The 13,674-nt window shown below is 45.6% G+C and overlaps 2 protein-coding genes across 2 annotated transcripts; both read left to right on the top strand.

Annotated features, from left to right (window-relative positions):
• Positions 1-2,957: 2,957 nt before the first annotated feature.
• On the top strand, positions 2,958-5,633 carry PHALS_01832 (serine threonine-protein phosphatase 2a regulatory subunit b subunit alpha-like; the record flags this gene model as incomplete). Its single annotated transcript, XM_024716299.1, has 8 exons — positions 2,958-4,085; positions 4,159-4,216; positions 4,293-4,358; positions 4,434-4,567; positions 4,636-4,867; positions 4,937-5,303; positions 5,369-5,535; positions 5,605-5,633. 8 exons carry the CDS (start codon positions 2,958-2,960, stop codon positions 5,631-5,633), a joined length of 2,181 nt encoding a protein of 726 aa, XP_024581912.1.
• Positions 5,634-8,529: 2,896 nt separating this feature from the next.
• On the top strand, positions 8,530-8,916 carry PHALS_01831 (uncharacterized protein; the record flags this gene model as incomplete). Its single annotated transcript, XM_024716298.1, has 1 exon — positions 8,530-8,916. One exon carries the CDS (start codon positions 8,530-8,532, stop codon positions 8,914-8,916), a length of 387 nt encoding a protein of 128 aa, XP_024581911.1.
• Positions 8,917-13,674: the final 4,758 nt, after the last annotated feature.

Genomic DNA, 13,674 nt, shown 5'->3' with positions numbered 1-13,674 from the left:
GACGGCGGATCCCGCTACAGAAGCGGAGGGCGCGATCACTCGATCGTTAGTCGTCTACGTGGTTGGGCACCCGACTACAAAACAAGCTGAGCCTGATGAACGAAAAACTCTCCGAGCTCGCATCTTGGTACTACAAGTAAACCCAATGGATAGAAACCGCGCTCGACTTCGCTCTCAAAAAAATGCGCTCCTGTACCAGCGATTTAGACGATTCCTGTGGTGTTCGCACCTGGTGAAACCGCTGCAGCTGATGAGGAACTCTTTGAGCGATGGGAACAGCGGCACCGAATACATTCTTCGCTGTACAACTGACAGTTGAGCCACAACGCGTGTGTGAAGCGCCATCTCGCTTTTTGCAAGTTACTGTCATGTCTCGCGTGCGGTTTCCGGCTTGCAGATTACAAGCGCGACGCGCTGTGACACCCTTTTATAAATTGACTAAATTCTCGGCCATCAAAACTTCCCTCATCTAAAGAGGAAGTATTCTCTGTCGTGGCTCTCAACGCCATTTCCCAACGATCAGTCCAATTGCGTTGTAATTGGCTCGAATCCTGGACCCACACGCAGTATCCAGCCGGGTTACGGTCGACTTATCTTGCTCAGACTCCTGCGCTGGCCTTAGACCTTCAACTGGCTCATCGCCAGGCACTCATCCGATTACGCCGTCGCATCCTCCTCTCTCTTCGTTGCCTCTGACGTCTGCATTTCCCGCTCCGGCGGCCGTTGTTCCTGCTGATGCGGTCAACCGCTGACGTGCTCATAGACGCGACCCCAATTGGCTCATTGGTTTAGAATGGTGGCTCCAATTTGATGAGTGAGGGTTCGAGTTCCACAACAGTCGAAGTTAGGAAGCGATTTCTTGATGTTTGGGGTTGACGAAGGCTTCGAATCAGGAGTCACATCCCCCGACCGAATCTTTTGATCTTTTGACTTCTGATCATAAGATTTTGAGATGATGTATCCTTAACTTCTTTTCTTCACGTATCATTAGATTGTATATTAGAGTTGATACTGTATAGTGTCTATTGTTAGCTTAATACAATTGAGAAGTCATTTCTTGTATAAACTATGATTAATACAAATTTTCAACTGAGCAAGACACTTCATACGTGTGTTTCATAATGTGTTCATGAAGACCAGATATGAATGAGTCACCGCGTCTACATGTATACTAGGAAACAGTACGTTTTATCAATTTAAAAGCAAAACCCCCGAACCCTAGACTCATTCAGATTGAAAAATTTCAACGAAGATCAACTTGAAGAGATTATTTATCGTCTCTTAAGAGAATGACTGAACTCCACTGGATCAAAATAAATTGTGCCGGCTCCTTTGCGCATCGCATCAAAGACACCAGATCTCTACACCCAACTTGTAAGGCAATCTGCTCTTATACAGCCCGACATCGCGTTTCGTCGTCTTTTCGTCGAGCGTAAGTATTATGATGCGCTAGAGGGTGATCACAATCTTTGTGATCCAGCAAGATGTATAATGCCATTCCAATTTGCAAATGAGTCGCCACGACTTAATATATTGGCACTTCATGTTGTTCGATATCATTAATCTCTGTTTTGATTGTGCCTGGCCGAGATTTTGCTCTTACGTCGCGTTCTGAAGCTTGTTTGACTTATTTATCCGAACGAACATGTCAACGTTTGCGGACTCTAGAACGCGGGATCGGCAGAATGCGTTACAAGGCTTCATTTCGTCTCGATAACTACTAAATATACAATTAGAGGACAATTCTTTTTGTTGATGGTACTATTTTCTTCAACAAAACCGCTAACAAACTCATCAACATTAACATGCTGGAAGGCAACCTATTTTGAAAGCTGCACTCAACTTCTTGGAGATGTCATTGTGAAATCAAGGCTTCAGTAGAAACAAACTGATCACTGATGTGCTGTACGGCAAATAGAAATCTGCATTAATTTCGCAAGCCTATAGTAGACTCGATAGTTCCACGGTATTTGCGTATAATCACGTCATAAACTTAGGCGTGACAAGTCGACTTTGTACTTTGTAGTTGGCTTCAGCTGACAGTGTGGATAAGAAAAAAATGAAGATATAATCTGAACCATTGCTTCATGTAAAATAAGCTATAAGTTGGTCCCGAATCGATTATTTGACCTAAGACTAAGGGTAAACTTCGAAAGTATCAGTTACCAGTACTTGTGATTTACATTGTGATTCCAAATCAGATAGTCGGTGCACAAATCTTGCATATGAAATTTTACACAGACCTATCCTTTTGTATAGACGGAGATGGATGGCGGTGTCTGTACGAACAACATGTTTGCCGACAAATCCTTGGCAGCAATCTCTGGATTGTTTGTGCGCTCGGAGCTTGGCAAGTAATTTTACAAAAAGATGCACCACGATAGCTCGCCGAACTCGGTACGCGAAAGCCTTTGCAGTGTTTCAATACGTTTGATTTGGGACTACAAACATCGGCGGAGCTGCGCTAGAAAACGAGCGCTTTGACGAGCTGAATTGGAACTGCAAAGACAGTTCATCACCAACATCGATGACAAAGCATATTTGAAAATGTACGATGTCAAACCTTAAGTCAATTAACTTTTTACGAAGGGATAATGTTTCAAAGTATTTCGTGATGTTTCGGTGTTTTATCACAAAAACCTCTATTTTGTTTGCTTGAAGTACTGAGACAGTCATCACAATTCATATCCCCTAACCGGATCCGCTTGGATTGGCCAAATTATCATCTCCAGCTTATTCGACCAATTGTTATACATTTGGTGTGGCCTACACATGCAGGAAGGGAGGCGGGTAGACGTCGGACTACTAGACACGAAGAAGGATCAAGAGGACCCGTCCTCGCTTTATCATCTGTACTACTGACTTACCCTTCGTACTCGCCCATATTAAGGCAAGTCAGTTGAGCTACCTGTTTGAAAGAGTGCTAGTTGCACTATTTTTCGGTTCAAGACGCTCGTATGACTGTTGGAGTGGAGACTTCGGACGCGGCGATGACGTCTCCCACAAGTTCGAGTGGCACAGGCCCTGATTCCTTGCGTCTGTCAGAAATTGAAAGTGCTCATTTGTGCCCCGCGGGTCGGATGAAAATGGAAGAATTATTTCGCCAGTGGCTGAACGTGGACTGTACAAAGGAGATGATTCAGAACATGGTGGCCGACCTTCGCCAGGGCAAGGAGCTTAATTTAGACACATTACTGGCCACAGCTAACGCGGTAACTAGTGGGGCAGATTCGCCTTCGCGAAGCCCTAAACGACCGCCTAATTATCAGCTCGGGTTTCTCAGTCCTGGTTCAGTCGGCAGTCCCAGCTCGCGTAAACGTCATCAGCATTTAGTCAGTCTTTTTGGAGATGAGCTTCACAATGCTACACCAACAGCAGTGATGGCTCCAGCTGACGTAGAAGTGAACAAAGTGGAGAAGTTAATATCGTCAGAAGATGTAGACATGATTTCTGGTGATTGCGAAGCTGCTAGCGGCAACGAACGAAAAAGTGCTGAAGAGACTGTATTAGTCCAAGACCATGACAAAACTTCAGTCCCCGCCGTAGACGCAACGCTTACCAACACGGACGAAACGATGGAAGGGGAACAGGAGCAACAAGTAGTGAAGGATAGTCTGGCCAATGCGGCAGCAATTGGTCAGTCTGATCACCCCATGACCGAGGAGCCAATTAAATACGCTCAGCTTCCCAGGTTTTATACCCCTGGCGAGAACAGACGCGGTCGACTGCGTGGCTTGTCCAGGGACGCTATAATGCATAAGGCAATAGATATCGAGGCCCGCTTTTGTGATTTTCCAGAGGGTATGAAGGTAGAGGATTTTGTGGCCATAACCAAGGATCTGTGCGGATTTCCATCGTTTTTCAATGCGCCTTTTTTCCGCCGTATTCTTGCAACGTGTGGATCAGCAGAAGAAAACACATTAAAGTCATCCTATAGCTCGACAGCAGAAGATGCGTTCAGCACAGGTAGTCCTACGAGCGCTGATGGTGATGTAGCGCCGCGCCGCATTACTAAAGATATTTTCGAGAGCTACTGGATGCGGGAGATGGCTCCGTGCGATAGTGTGGAACGATTCTATCGAGTAGTATGTGCTGCTATTTTTCTACTTTGGTCGCTTCGTAAACAGGAAGTAATGAGTGTTGCGGCTTCTGATATAGGTGAAAAATCCGAAAAACGACTATATAGAGCGAGACGACTTCGCTCCATTCTTACATGGTGCGTCCCGGATAAAGGCTGTGATGAAGTTAAGGACTTACGCGCTTGTCAACATTATTTTTTATGATATTAACAGAGCTTTTAAAGTATCATCCTGGGTTAGAGTTTCTGGGGGGTACTCCTGAGTTTCAGGAAAAATATGGTAGGTTTAGTGCTGGTATGTGAGAGTACTTTAGTTGTTCATGAAAATGTTTTTCGTGTGACTGCCAAAATTCAGCCTTAACGGTAGTTGTGCGGATATTTTATTCCGTCGATAGAGACAGTAGCGGCCGAATCACGCTGCGTAAGCTAAGACGCAGCAATCTGATTAGCGCATTTAACACAGTTGATGAGGAGGAAGACATCAATAAGGTGCGTAAGTGTACTCCTTCATTTATTTGATGTAAAAAGTTGAGATATAATTGTCTGCCGATCAACAGGTGAATTCGTACTTCTCCTATGAACATTTTTACGTGTTGTATTGTAAATTCTGGGAGCTGGACACCGATCATGACTTTCTTTTAAGTCCTGACGACCTCGTGCGCTATGGTGGCCACGCCCTTACACGTATCATTGTGGATCGTATTTTTGAACGGGGGCGACGTCCATTTGCCCGCGTCCAAACCCTGACTACCGAGGAAAAGAAGAAAATGAGCTATGAAGACTTCATTTGTAAGTGGCGATACTAACTACCTTATCATGCAGCATTTCACCAGGACTAAATGAATTACTTAATTGTAGATTTTATGCTTTCGGAAGAAGATAAAGCAAATCCCGTTAGTATAAGATATTGGTTTGAGCTCATTGACACAAACGAGGATGGCGTTTTGCGCGCCGATGAAATGCGCATATTTTACAAACGTCAGATTCACCGCATGGGATGTCTTGGTCACGAGGTGGTGCCGTTTGAAGATATTTTGTGTCAGATGTCGGATTTATTGCACCCTGAGAAGGAGGGTGAATTTTATCACAAAGATTTTATTCGTCCGGACAAAATTCGTGTGTCTGGCGTATTCTTTAACGTGCTGTTTAATCTCAGCAAGTTTATCGAGTTTGAACAACGTGACCCATTTCTTCTGCGTCAGCAACTCGCAGAGCCAGAGCTCACGTACGTTTTTAACTATTTAAATTTTGATATTGTTAAGTTGTTGCTCAAGTACTTCTGTGGTACAGAGATTGGGATCGGTATGCTCGTGCCGAGTACGCTAGACTCGCCATGGAGGAGGAAGGCAGAGACGAGGATACTGCAATGGATATTGACACCATGGATGGCTGGTATGTGTCAGACGAGCAAGAAGCGCCGGAGGGCAGCACCAATACAGATGATGCGGGCGGCGAAGGTAGAACGGTTGAAGCTCCCTTTTAACTTTTTTGTCTCTAATTCACTTCGTTTTATATATTCGGATTAGAAGATTTAGTTTCAGTTAGAGACAACTAGGTGTTTGGGCTTGGTAGTTGCGTAAATAAGGAAGCAGAACGAAAGGTTTGACGCAATGATTACTTTGTATTCATGGCAGCCCTCTGAGCCTTGCGCAGCTGGTTTGTGCGGTCATTGCACTGTTTAAGCTTCTTAACTTGCTCTTGACACTTTCTCCAGTCTCGGTCGGTGTCCGCAAGGCACTTTTCCAGCTTGTAATAGTCCTCGTGGCAACGATTGCGCTCGATAAGCTCTTCCAAATCTATACCCTCGCCTACGTTGCTACTGCTACCTGCGTGTAGTCCCGCAACGCGCTTGGAGATCGAGTCACTCAAGCTTTCTTGCGGCATTCTAAACTTAGAATCTGTGTAATACGAGATTATTCATATCCAGATTATCTGAAATGTTGTTCCACTCTTATAAAGGCTATTCCTTAATTATTGTAATCATATATGTGATAAGGGAAGCACTAATGCATTAGGGTTGCACATTGCGCAGAGAAAGCTTTGACTATGAAAGTACGCGTAAACAGACGCAGTTTTGTGCGCTCCAACCAGGAGCGGACCCGAGAGCCTTTCAGAAAATAAACGCGACTGCTATCTCGAGAGCTCACGTATTTGGAATTAAGTTTATCTGGGCTAATACTCAACAAACGTATATAACGTCAGTCTCGAACTGACTCTCTTTCTGATCATCCTCGTATATCTCGGACCTCTTTTTCTCGAAGTTCATAAATATCATATATCGAGCAATTACACCAAGTGTGACATGAATACCGTACAATACCAACTGTAAGTACTCTAGATGACAGTACATATATGAGCTGTCTGTTTTGCAATCTATCTTTGAGTCACCACAACTTTTTAAAAGTACGCTACGGTCTCACATATGCTCGAAAGCATTCTTCCACATCAGAATATCTTACTATCTCGCTACACCAAATAATAGCTTCACCAGGTATCATGAGAAAGTTAGACGCCAAATTCGAAGTTTGTCATATCAAATTAGGTTTTGAAGTGCTGAGTGACTCTGATGGCAAGGATGGCAAGGATGGGAACTTCTTGTAACCTAAACTTGGTCACTTGACTCATTGCAATGAATGGCAAGCCGTTATAACAAAAGACCGTTTCGAGAAAACCCTGGCTATACCTCGGCGACAGTAGCACTGACAGCAGCGAGATGAGCCATCTCACCCACACGGTCCAAAATATTTATAATTCCTTTAATTGCGACGCTGATCCTTAAATATCGTCCATGGATGGTTTACGTAATATTTGAGAATCGGTACCAGGTCAATCTCATGACGCATGCACCGGTCACGAGACAACACTCGTGGTTGGTCTCTTGTGGTACCTCTTGAACAAAGAGGAGCAATTATTTGATAGAAATTAAAGCACAACCTCTCCACTCTTCGCACTTAATTTCTTCGATGAAGCATCAGCTTCAGTTCTGTGATCTCATCATTAAGCGATCTCTTTAATAAAAGCGCGTCGGACTGGAAGAGCTTTTTCGCGTTAGTGAAAAAGATAAAGTTTTCCTCGGTCACGCTATACTGTCACATCGCTCATAATTAGTTATAGACCTTCTTCTACCCTACACTCATTTGCTTCGCTGCGTCTCCAAAGTGTCTTGACTTAAAACCAGCTGCCCTTTTTCAGAAAGACCCGTGCACGCAGCTGTAAACACTTGCCTATAGCGATATACCAGCGAAACCTCGATAAACTTTAGTAAAAAATCTAGACTCTTTCTGTATACCGCAATGAAACCGGTACTTTTGTCACATTTAAAAGCTGTGGTTCACAGCCTCTTCTACCTCCAAGCTCTGCCAAGCAATTCTCTTGCTAACACTCTAAGACATACTATGCCCTGGACAAGAGCTGTTGCTGCGTCGTGCCCTTGCTAATAGCTCTTTGTATTCTAGCAAAGAGGACTGTATAATTTATCAAATCTCCACTAGGAGAGATACGAGTTACACGCTATGTGAGGCTTCGGTTGGAGCTTTTCTTTATGGGATTCCAAATAACCAATATCTAGTATGTAACGTACGCACACATTGTACTATTTCTACTATAGCCATTCGGAGTGTCAATCTAAGTGACCATACTAAAGAGTATGATTAGCATGGACTGATTTCGAAAAAAATACTAACGTCAGGCCTACAATTTTTTATTACCTTATCCATGGTTAGTTTAACTATGGATACTGCAGCAAAGAGTCGCATTATTTGTCTAGTAAAGGTGCAATCTGGATCTTTCAGCTCAAGGCTGGCTGTGTCCAGATATGCTTGGATTTGGCGGATCATAATCAACATTACCTGTCGACATTCGGTGAAAGATGTAAGGAAATATTGCAGCAGAAAATTAAAGGAAGATTCGTGTCCTGCACTTAAGTTATCGCAGCTTTGATCCAGCGTCAAAAGAGATTTGACAAGCTTGGAGAGGTAGACCTTTGATTCATCAAAGCTCGACTGGGTAGAAAGTGCGTGGTACTACTCGCTATTGTCTACCAGTCAATCAAAGGCTCGTGCAGTCTAGTCGCGTCATATACCCATGTTAAAACCGATCCTCATGCACTAGAGTAATCGAAACTTAATCTCACGGATCAGAAAAAACGTCAGTATGCTAACGAGTATCCCTTCTGCGAGGAGTTTCAAAAAGTTGGACTTCCAGAATCGTGACTCGTTTTTATTTTAATGTCATGCATAGTTGCACGTCAACTCTGGTGTGATCAGGGTGCCTCACGGCTTCATGGGTTCACATAGACCGACACACCAGTAGCAAACCTAATCTTCAAGTCTTACTTCTCGTAGATAAGATTGCTTTTTTATTAGAGCTTATTTTATTGGCCTCGATCCCCACAAGGTACAATAGCACTCAGTGAGAAAGAAGATTTAAGCCAACTAAGACTCTAAACAACCATGAGGGCTTGTAGATCGGCTATTCTTTCGGGTTTGTTTCGCTGTAAAATTTCAATCGAGAGTGAAGAGAACATACAGGGCATGAATGTTATGTACACCCCGCCAGTGTTACACTCGCAAATACAAGGATATTGCATTTTTCGGTCTACATTGTCACCCCGGCTGAGGCCCATCGCAGAATGTGTGCTAAAAAAGCTTTGCCCTACCAACCGACACTCAAAGATCGAAATCATCTTTGGCACCGAATGCAATCTTCACTGCGGTTTAGACAGGTCGCAGTGCATAGATCTCGTACCTGTGCAGAAACCATTCTTGGATATGGTAACAATTGCCAACCCCAGAAACGATTTGGCGTCACCTCAGCTATATAACTTATCAGCTCGCTGAAAATGTTCAGCATTTTATTACTAGGGATACATCCAACCTGTGGCTATACACGATAGACCTGGTGGTGAGTGAAAATGCGCAAGGTCTGTCGCTTAAATACTTTCTGACTTGAGACCCGATTATCCAAGGGCCTCATGATAGTGTCAATAGTCGCGCAATTTCTCCGCTAGATTAATTCGGTGTTGCTGTGTTGGAGCAGAGCTGAGCGAATTGCTATCACAACCTCGAGTTCATAGGATAAGCTATTCTCCCACATCGAACCTCAACGATCTTAATGCTCGACATAAGTTAGATCACTCTGAGATATGTCCTACCACCGCTTTCTCGCGGTGTAAAACGAGTAATGACCATTTCCGAGCCGCAACCTGACCGTGAATTTTTATTCGGAGCCAACTAGAGCCAAAATCGGGCTCAAATTGTGTTGCGTTTCAGGATTTGGCATGCAAGGTTCCTTATAATTCAGATGTTTCGTTATTTAGCCGATTCGAGCGTGTTTACAAATTTATATCTATGCCTTTTGTCTCAACATGAGTTGTATAACAGCACAGATATGCTTAACACACAACTTGCTGTCATTATTGATGATTAGGAGCCCACACCGGATTGAGATGCGACACTTAACTACTCGCTTGAGGGGATTTATTTGGGATGACTTACGGCTTAGTTAATGCTATATTACAGTGGAACAATGTATTCAAATTCACTTATATTTGCACGTCAAAAATCTGTATGAGGGTAGGGCCGTCATTGATTCATGCGGTACATTTAACATTCTTCCTGACCCGACATAATGCGGAAAGTCTTTCAGAATACTCTTCTTTATTTTTTAAATATTTCAGGAAATACTGACTCAATTTTGCTTTGACTTTCCGCAAAGCGTCTACTGCATCAGCAGAGATACAGCCGAGCTGTAACTTTCTACAGGCTTTTGACATCATGTGCAGCGAGGCTGCCGTAGCTCTTTGCTTTGAAAAAAAGGAAGTCACCGACCTTATGTTCTTTACAAAAAACAGAACCAGTGTAGCGGATCACAATCCGTTACCTGCAAGTACTTAAAACCTTAACATGATTAAGACGCTCGTTCGTTCAAAAGTGGAACCGTATTCAATTGTTTTAGTTGCAGCAGAGCCGCCAATATCTAAAACCCTGAGAATTTTCTGATTTTCAAATCTAAATAATAGGCATCACTACTGGCGATCCTGCCACGTTGTGGCTTCTTGTTACGGTGTAGTCACACCATGGTGTGATTACAACAACTTGTGTAATTCACAACTATGTACGACCACACAATCTTATGTGACCTGCACTTTCCTACAAGGGTACGCGTAACCCCGTCCCATTCATATTGTGAATATCCACAATTTATATCTTACTGTTGCCTCGTACGAGGCTTGGGCGTCTGAGACACCGTAACGTTTTCAGGTCATCTTTAAGCATTCTCCGCCTGATGAGACCTGTGTCTTTGAAACGTAAAACACTCATCCTTACTGATTCCGAATGGCGCCCGCGGGTAAAGCCCTTCTTCTTCTGCACGATGTGTATGTCCGGACACTAATTCCGCGGCTTAACAGAACATCCTAACCCCTCGGCAACCGAGCGCCACGCACCGCGCCCACCCCGGGCGACGGATTTCCACGTCGAGGATTCGGAGGGAGTCGACTACGAGCCGGATAATCCTTTCCCAGCTTGGGAAGACAAGGAGGATGCGGTGCGCCAACGGCGCTATGTGAACCCAGCTGGAACCTTGCGGACACCGTGCCCATTCCCTGAATTCTCGACTTCCGGGGGAAGTGGTATTGCTACCAATCGCCTCGACGACGCACAGGAGCAGCAGTTGGGGGTGCTCCTGTACTCGCGATGTGGGCATTCCTATGGTGCTCGTCCCTGGCGAAACGCTGCAGATGACGAAGAGCTCTATGAGCGATGGATGCAGCGGCATCAGAAATTATTTTCGACACACAACGTACACTTGAGCCACAGGGAGGTAGACACGCGTATGGAACGCCATAAGTTTGCCATAATCAAGGCGCGTCGCCGACTTCTTCGGATTGTTGCCCTGCGGCGTATGGGTTGATCACTCACGCTCCCGCGAGCTCTGTGGTCTCTCACTCGGGTGAGTCTGCGACCGCAGCAGCTCAGAGCCATTGCTTAAGCCCATCTCATGGTTATTCACCTTCGCTGACTATTGTCGAGAAGTGCGGGGCGTACGACCACGTGAACTGCCATGATCCCTTTGATCATAAGCGTCTACGATGTCTGGGCAGTCTTGCCGAAGTGGCACTTCAGACTCCCACGAGTTCTCGAAGTCGGGGTATCCCCGCCACTTCACAAGATACTTGGCTTAACCCTGGCGACGACGTCGACCCACGAGACGTTCCACGCGATGGTGGGCACCACCATTCTCGTCTAGAAGAGTCGGCGGTGGATGACGACGACTGAGTCGATTACCGTCCGGTGACTTGCGATGCACTTTGAGCTCTTGAGCGTCATGCTGGGATCGCATACCGCTGCGCGGAAGACCTCAAGAGCTTTGGAGCACGTTGTGCACCGGCTGCTTAACGTCGAGGACTATCGCACTCTGTCGAAGCTGATCCTAGCCGGTGAGCAGACGTATGCGTTGCTCCATGCGATAATGGAGCGCTTGGCGCCGTTGGAGATGGTGATCGTTGCATTCCGTGCTCAAAACCAGTTGCTGGTTCAGGTTCTTGGTGGTCGAGTGCTTGTGGACCGCTCCAGCGCAAACGCTTTTGCGTTCACTTGCGCCGGATCTGGTACGGCTTGATCAAGCCCAATATAACACAGTGTGGGTGCGCACTCTTCTCGGAAGGTTTCGCATATACGCAAGGCCCCGAGTCAAGCGGCAAACTAGATGATGCCCACGCTTTGATCGCCAATGGCACGCGCGACATTTGAGCTCCAGCAAATAATAATCAACTATCCACCCTGATCTAAAGGGATTCGCTAAGAGCCGCTCAACTCACCACCATGTGCGGTCTCTCGCGGACCTGCAGGAACTGGTGACAAGTCGAAACGAAGATGAAAGGTACCAGATTGATGGTGCTATTTTTGTAGCTTTTCCTTAACAAAGCCAAGCGTGTCTTTGTGCTGATTATATTTCTCGATATGAAACTAATCACGGAGCTTTGTCTTAAGCATTGGATAAATCCAAGTCTCCGACCTCAAAATTTTCAACAATTCTTCTGCTTCTTCCATCTGAATATTCTTTCTGCATGTCTACGCTGAGCCATCTCATCTCAAACGTGTCGTAGGACACTCAGTCTACTAGATAGGAGGTCATCGACTTCTTTGCGGACAGTGAGGGGGCTGACATCAGCAAGCCGTTCAGCTATTCCTTCCCACCAACAGACGCATCCGTTTGACGCGGCAGCAACAGTAAACGTACTCAAACGTTCGTCACACTAAGCCAGGAGATAGCGGCGTCAGCGGGACGCGAGGATTAACAAGCCCATTCACGTAGAACACCGTGTAGCTAGTTGATGAATGCACTATACTGTTCAGAGCAAACGCTACGCGTGGCAGCACAGTGCCCCAGCGCTTCGACGTCTCAGCGCAGATGCTTCAACGACGCGATCCACGCGCTGCGTTTGACCATCGATCTGTGGATGGTCCACTGTTGACATAGTAAATTTAGTGCCCTGCACCCTGAAGATTGTCTACCAAATCTTTCAAGTGAGGCGTGGGTCTCTGTTAATGAAGAATTGACTCCGGGAGTCCATGTTGTCGAAAGACACGATCCACAAACAGCGTCGCTGTATCGACGCCGTCGATGGTGTCCGACACCACCGCACGATGAGTCGTCTTGCTCAAACGGTCCACAAAGATCACTACACCCGTGCTGCCCGCCGAGTCCTTCGGCACTCCAAACCTAAAGTCCATACTTCATAGACTGCCAGCACCCGGAGGGTACCGGTAAACTGACCAGTGGCGCCGCCGCATTTGAAAGGGTCGTACGTTATCTCACGACCGAGATGATGGGTGTCGCGGGTCTCATAGAGTATTTGGTATTTCAAATCTTTATCTTAAGATATCACAATGTGTGGCGTATCCGTTGAATCGGTGCTCGAATACAGCATCCAGTCATCCAACAAATATCGGTGTGTGACCGTGAGCGCAATCGCGCCGACAATTTCTTGGTCAAGTTACCAAAACCCTTGCTACCGAGAGATGTAGCGGCGCTACACACATACCATCACTCGCGTATGGAGCGCGGATCAATCTCGTCACTAACGACGTCACCGTCATGACATGAGCAGGCTCATAATCTGGTCTGCTTGACAACGCATCATCCAATGCATTTTTCTTTCCTTGCTTATACTTCACCTCAAAGTTATAGTCTGCAACGAAGGAGAGCCACTTGGCCATCTTCTGCGAGAGGTCTTGCTAATCGGGCAGAACCCGCGGTGGAAACTTTACCTGGTCGGTCAAATGTGAGCTCTCTTGGTTTTGAAGGCACGTTGATCTGCTTCGAGAGTCCCGGTGTTTGGGTTTAGCTGAGATAACCTGTTGAAGACGAAGGAAAGTCTCCGCCATCCCTCGAATCTGAGTTGCATTCTGCTTTAAAGCAGAAATATGACTTTGAACTGCTTAAAGTTCTCTTTGTGATGGCGTATTCTGACAGCGCATCCAAAAAATTTTGCAAGAGAGCGATGCGAACGAGACCTCTTTGAAGCAATATGCTAAGACGACTCATGTGTTGCCCTCGAACTAATCATAAAAAAGTCGAGTGCACTTTGAGCC

The sequence above is a fragment of the Plasmopara halstedii genome (genome assembly GCF_900000015.1).
Source record: "Plasmopara halstedii genome assembly, contig: Scaffold_1594, whole genome shotgun sequence".
NCBI lineage: Eukaryota > Oomycota > Peronosporomycetes > Peronosporales > Peronosporaceae > Plasmopara > Plasmopara halstedii.
This window is presented reverse-complemented; position numbering and strand designations above follow the sequence as displayed.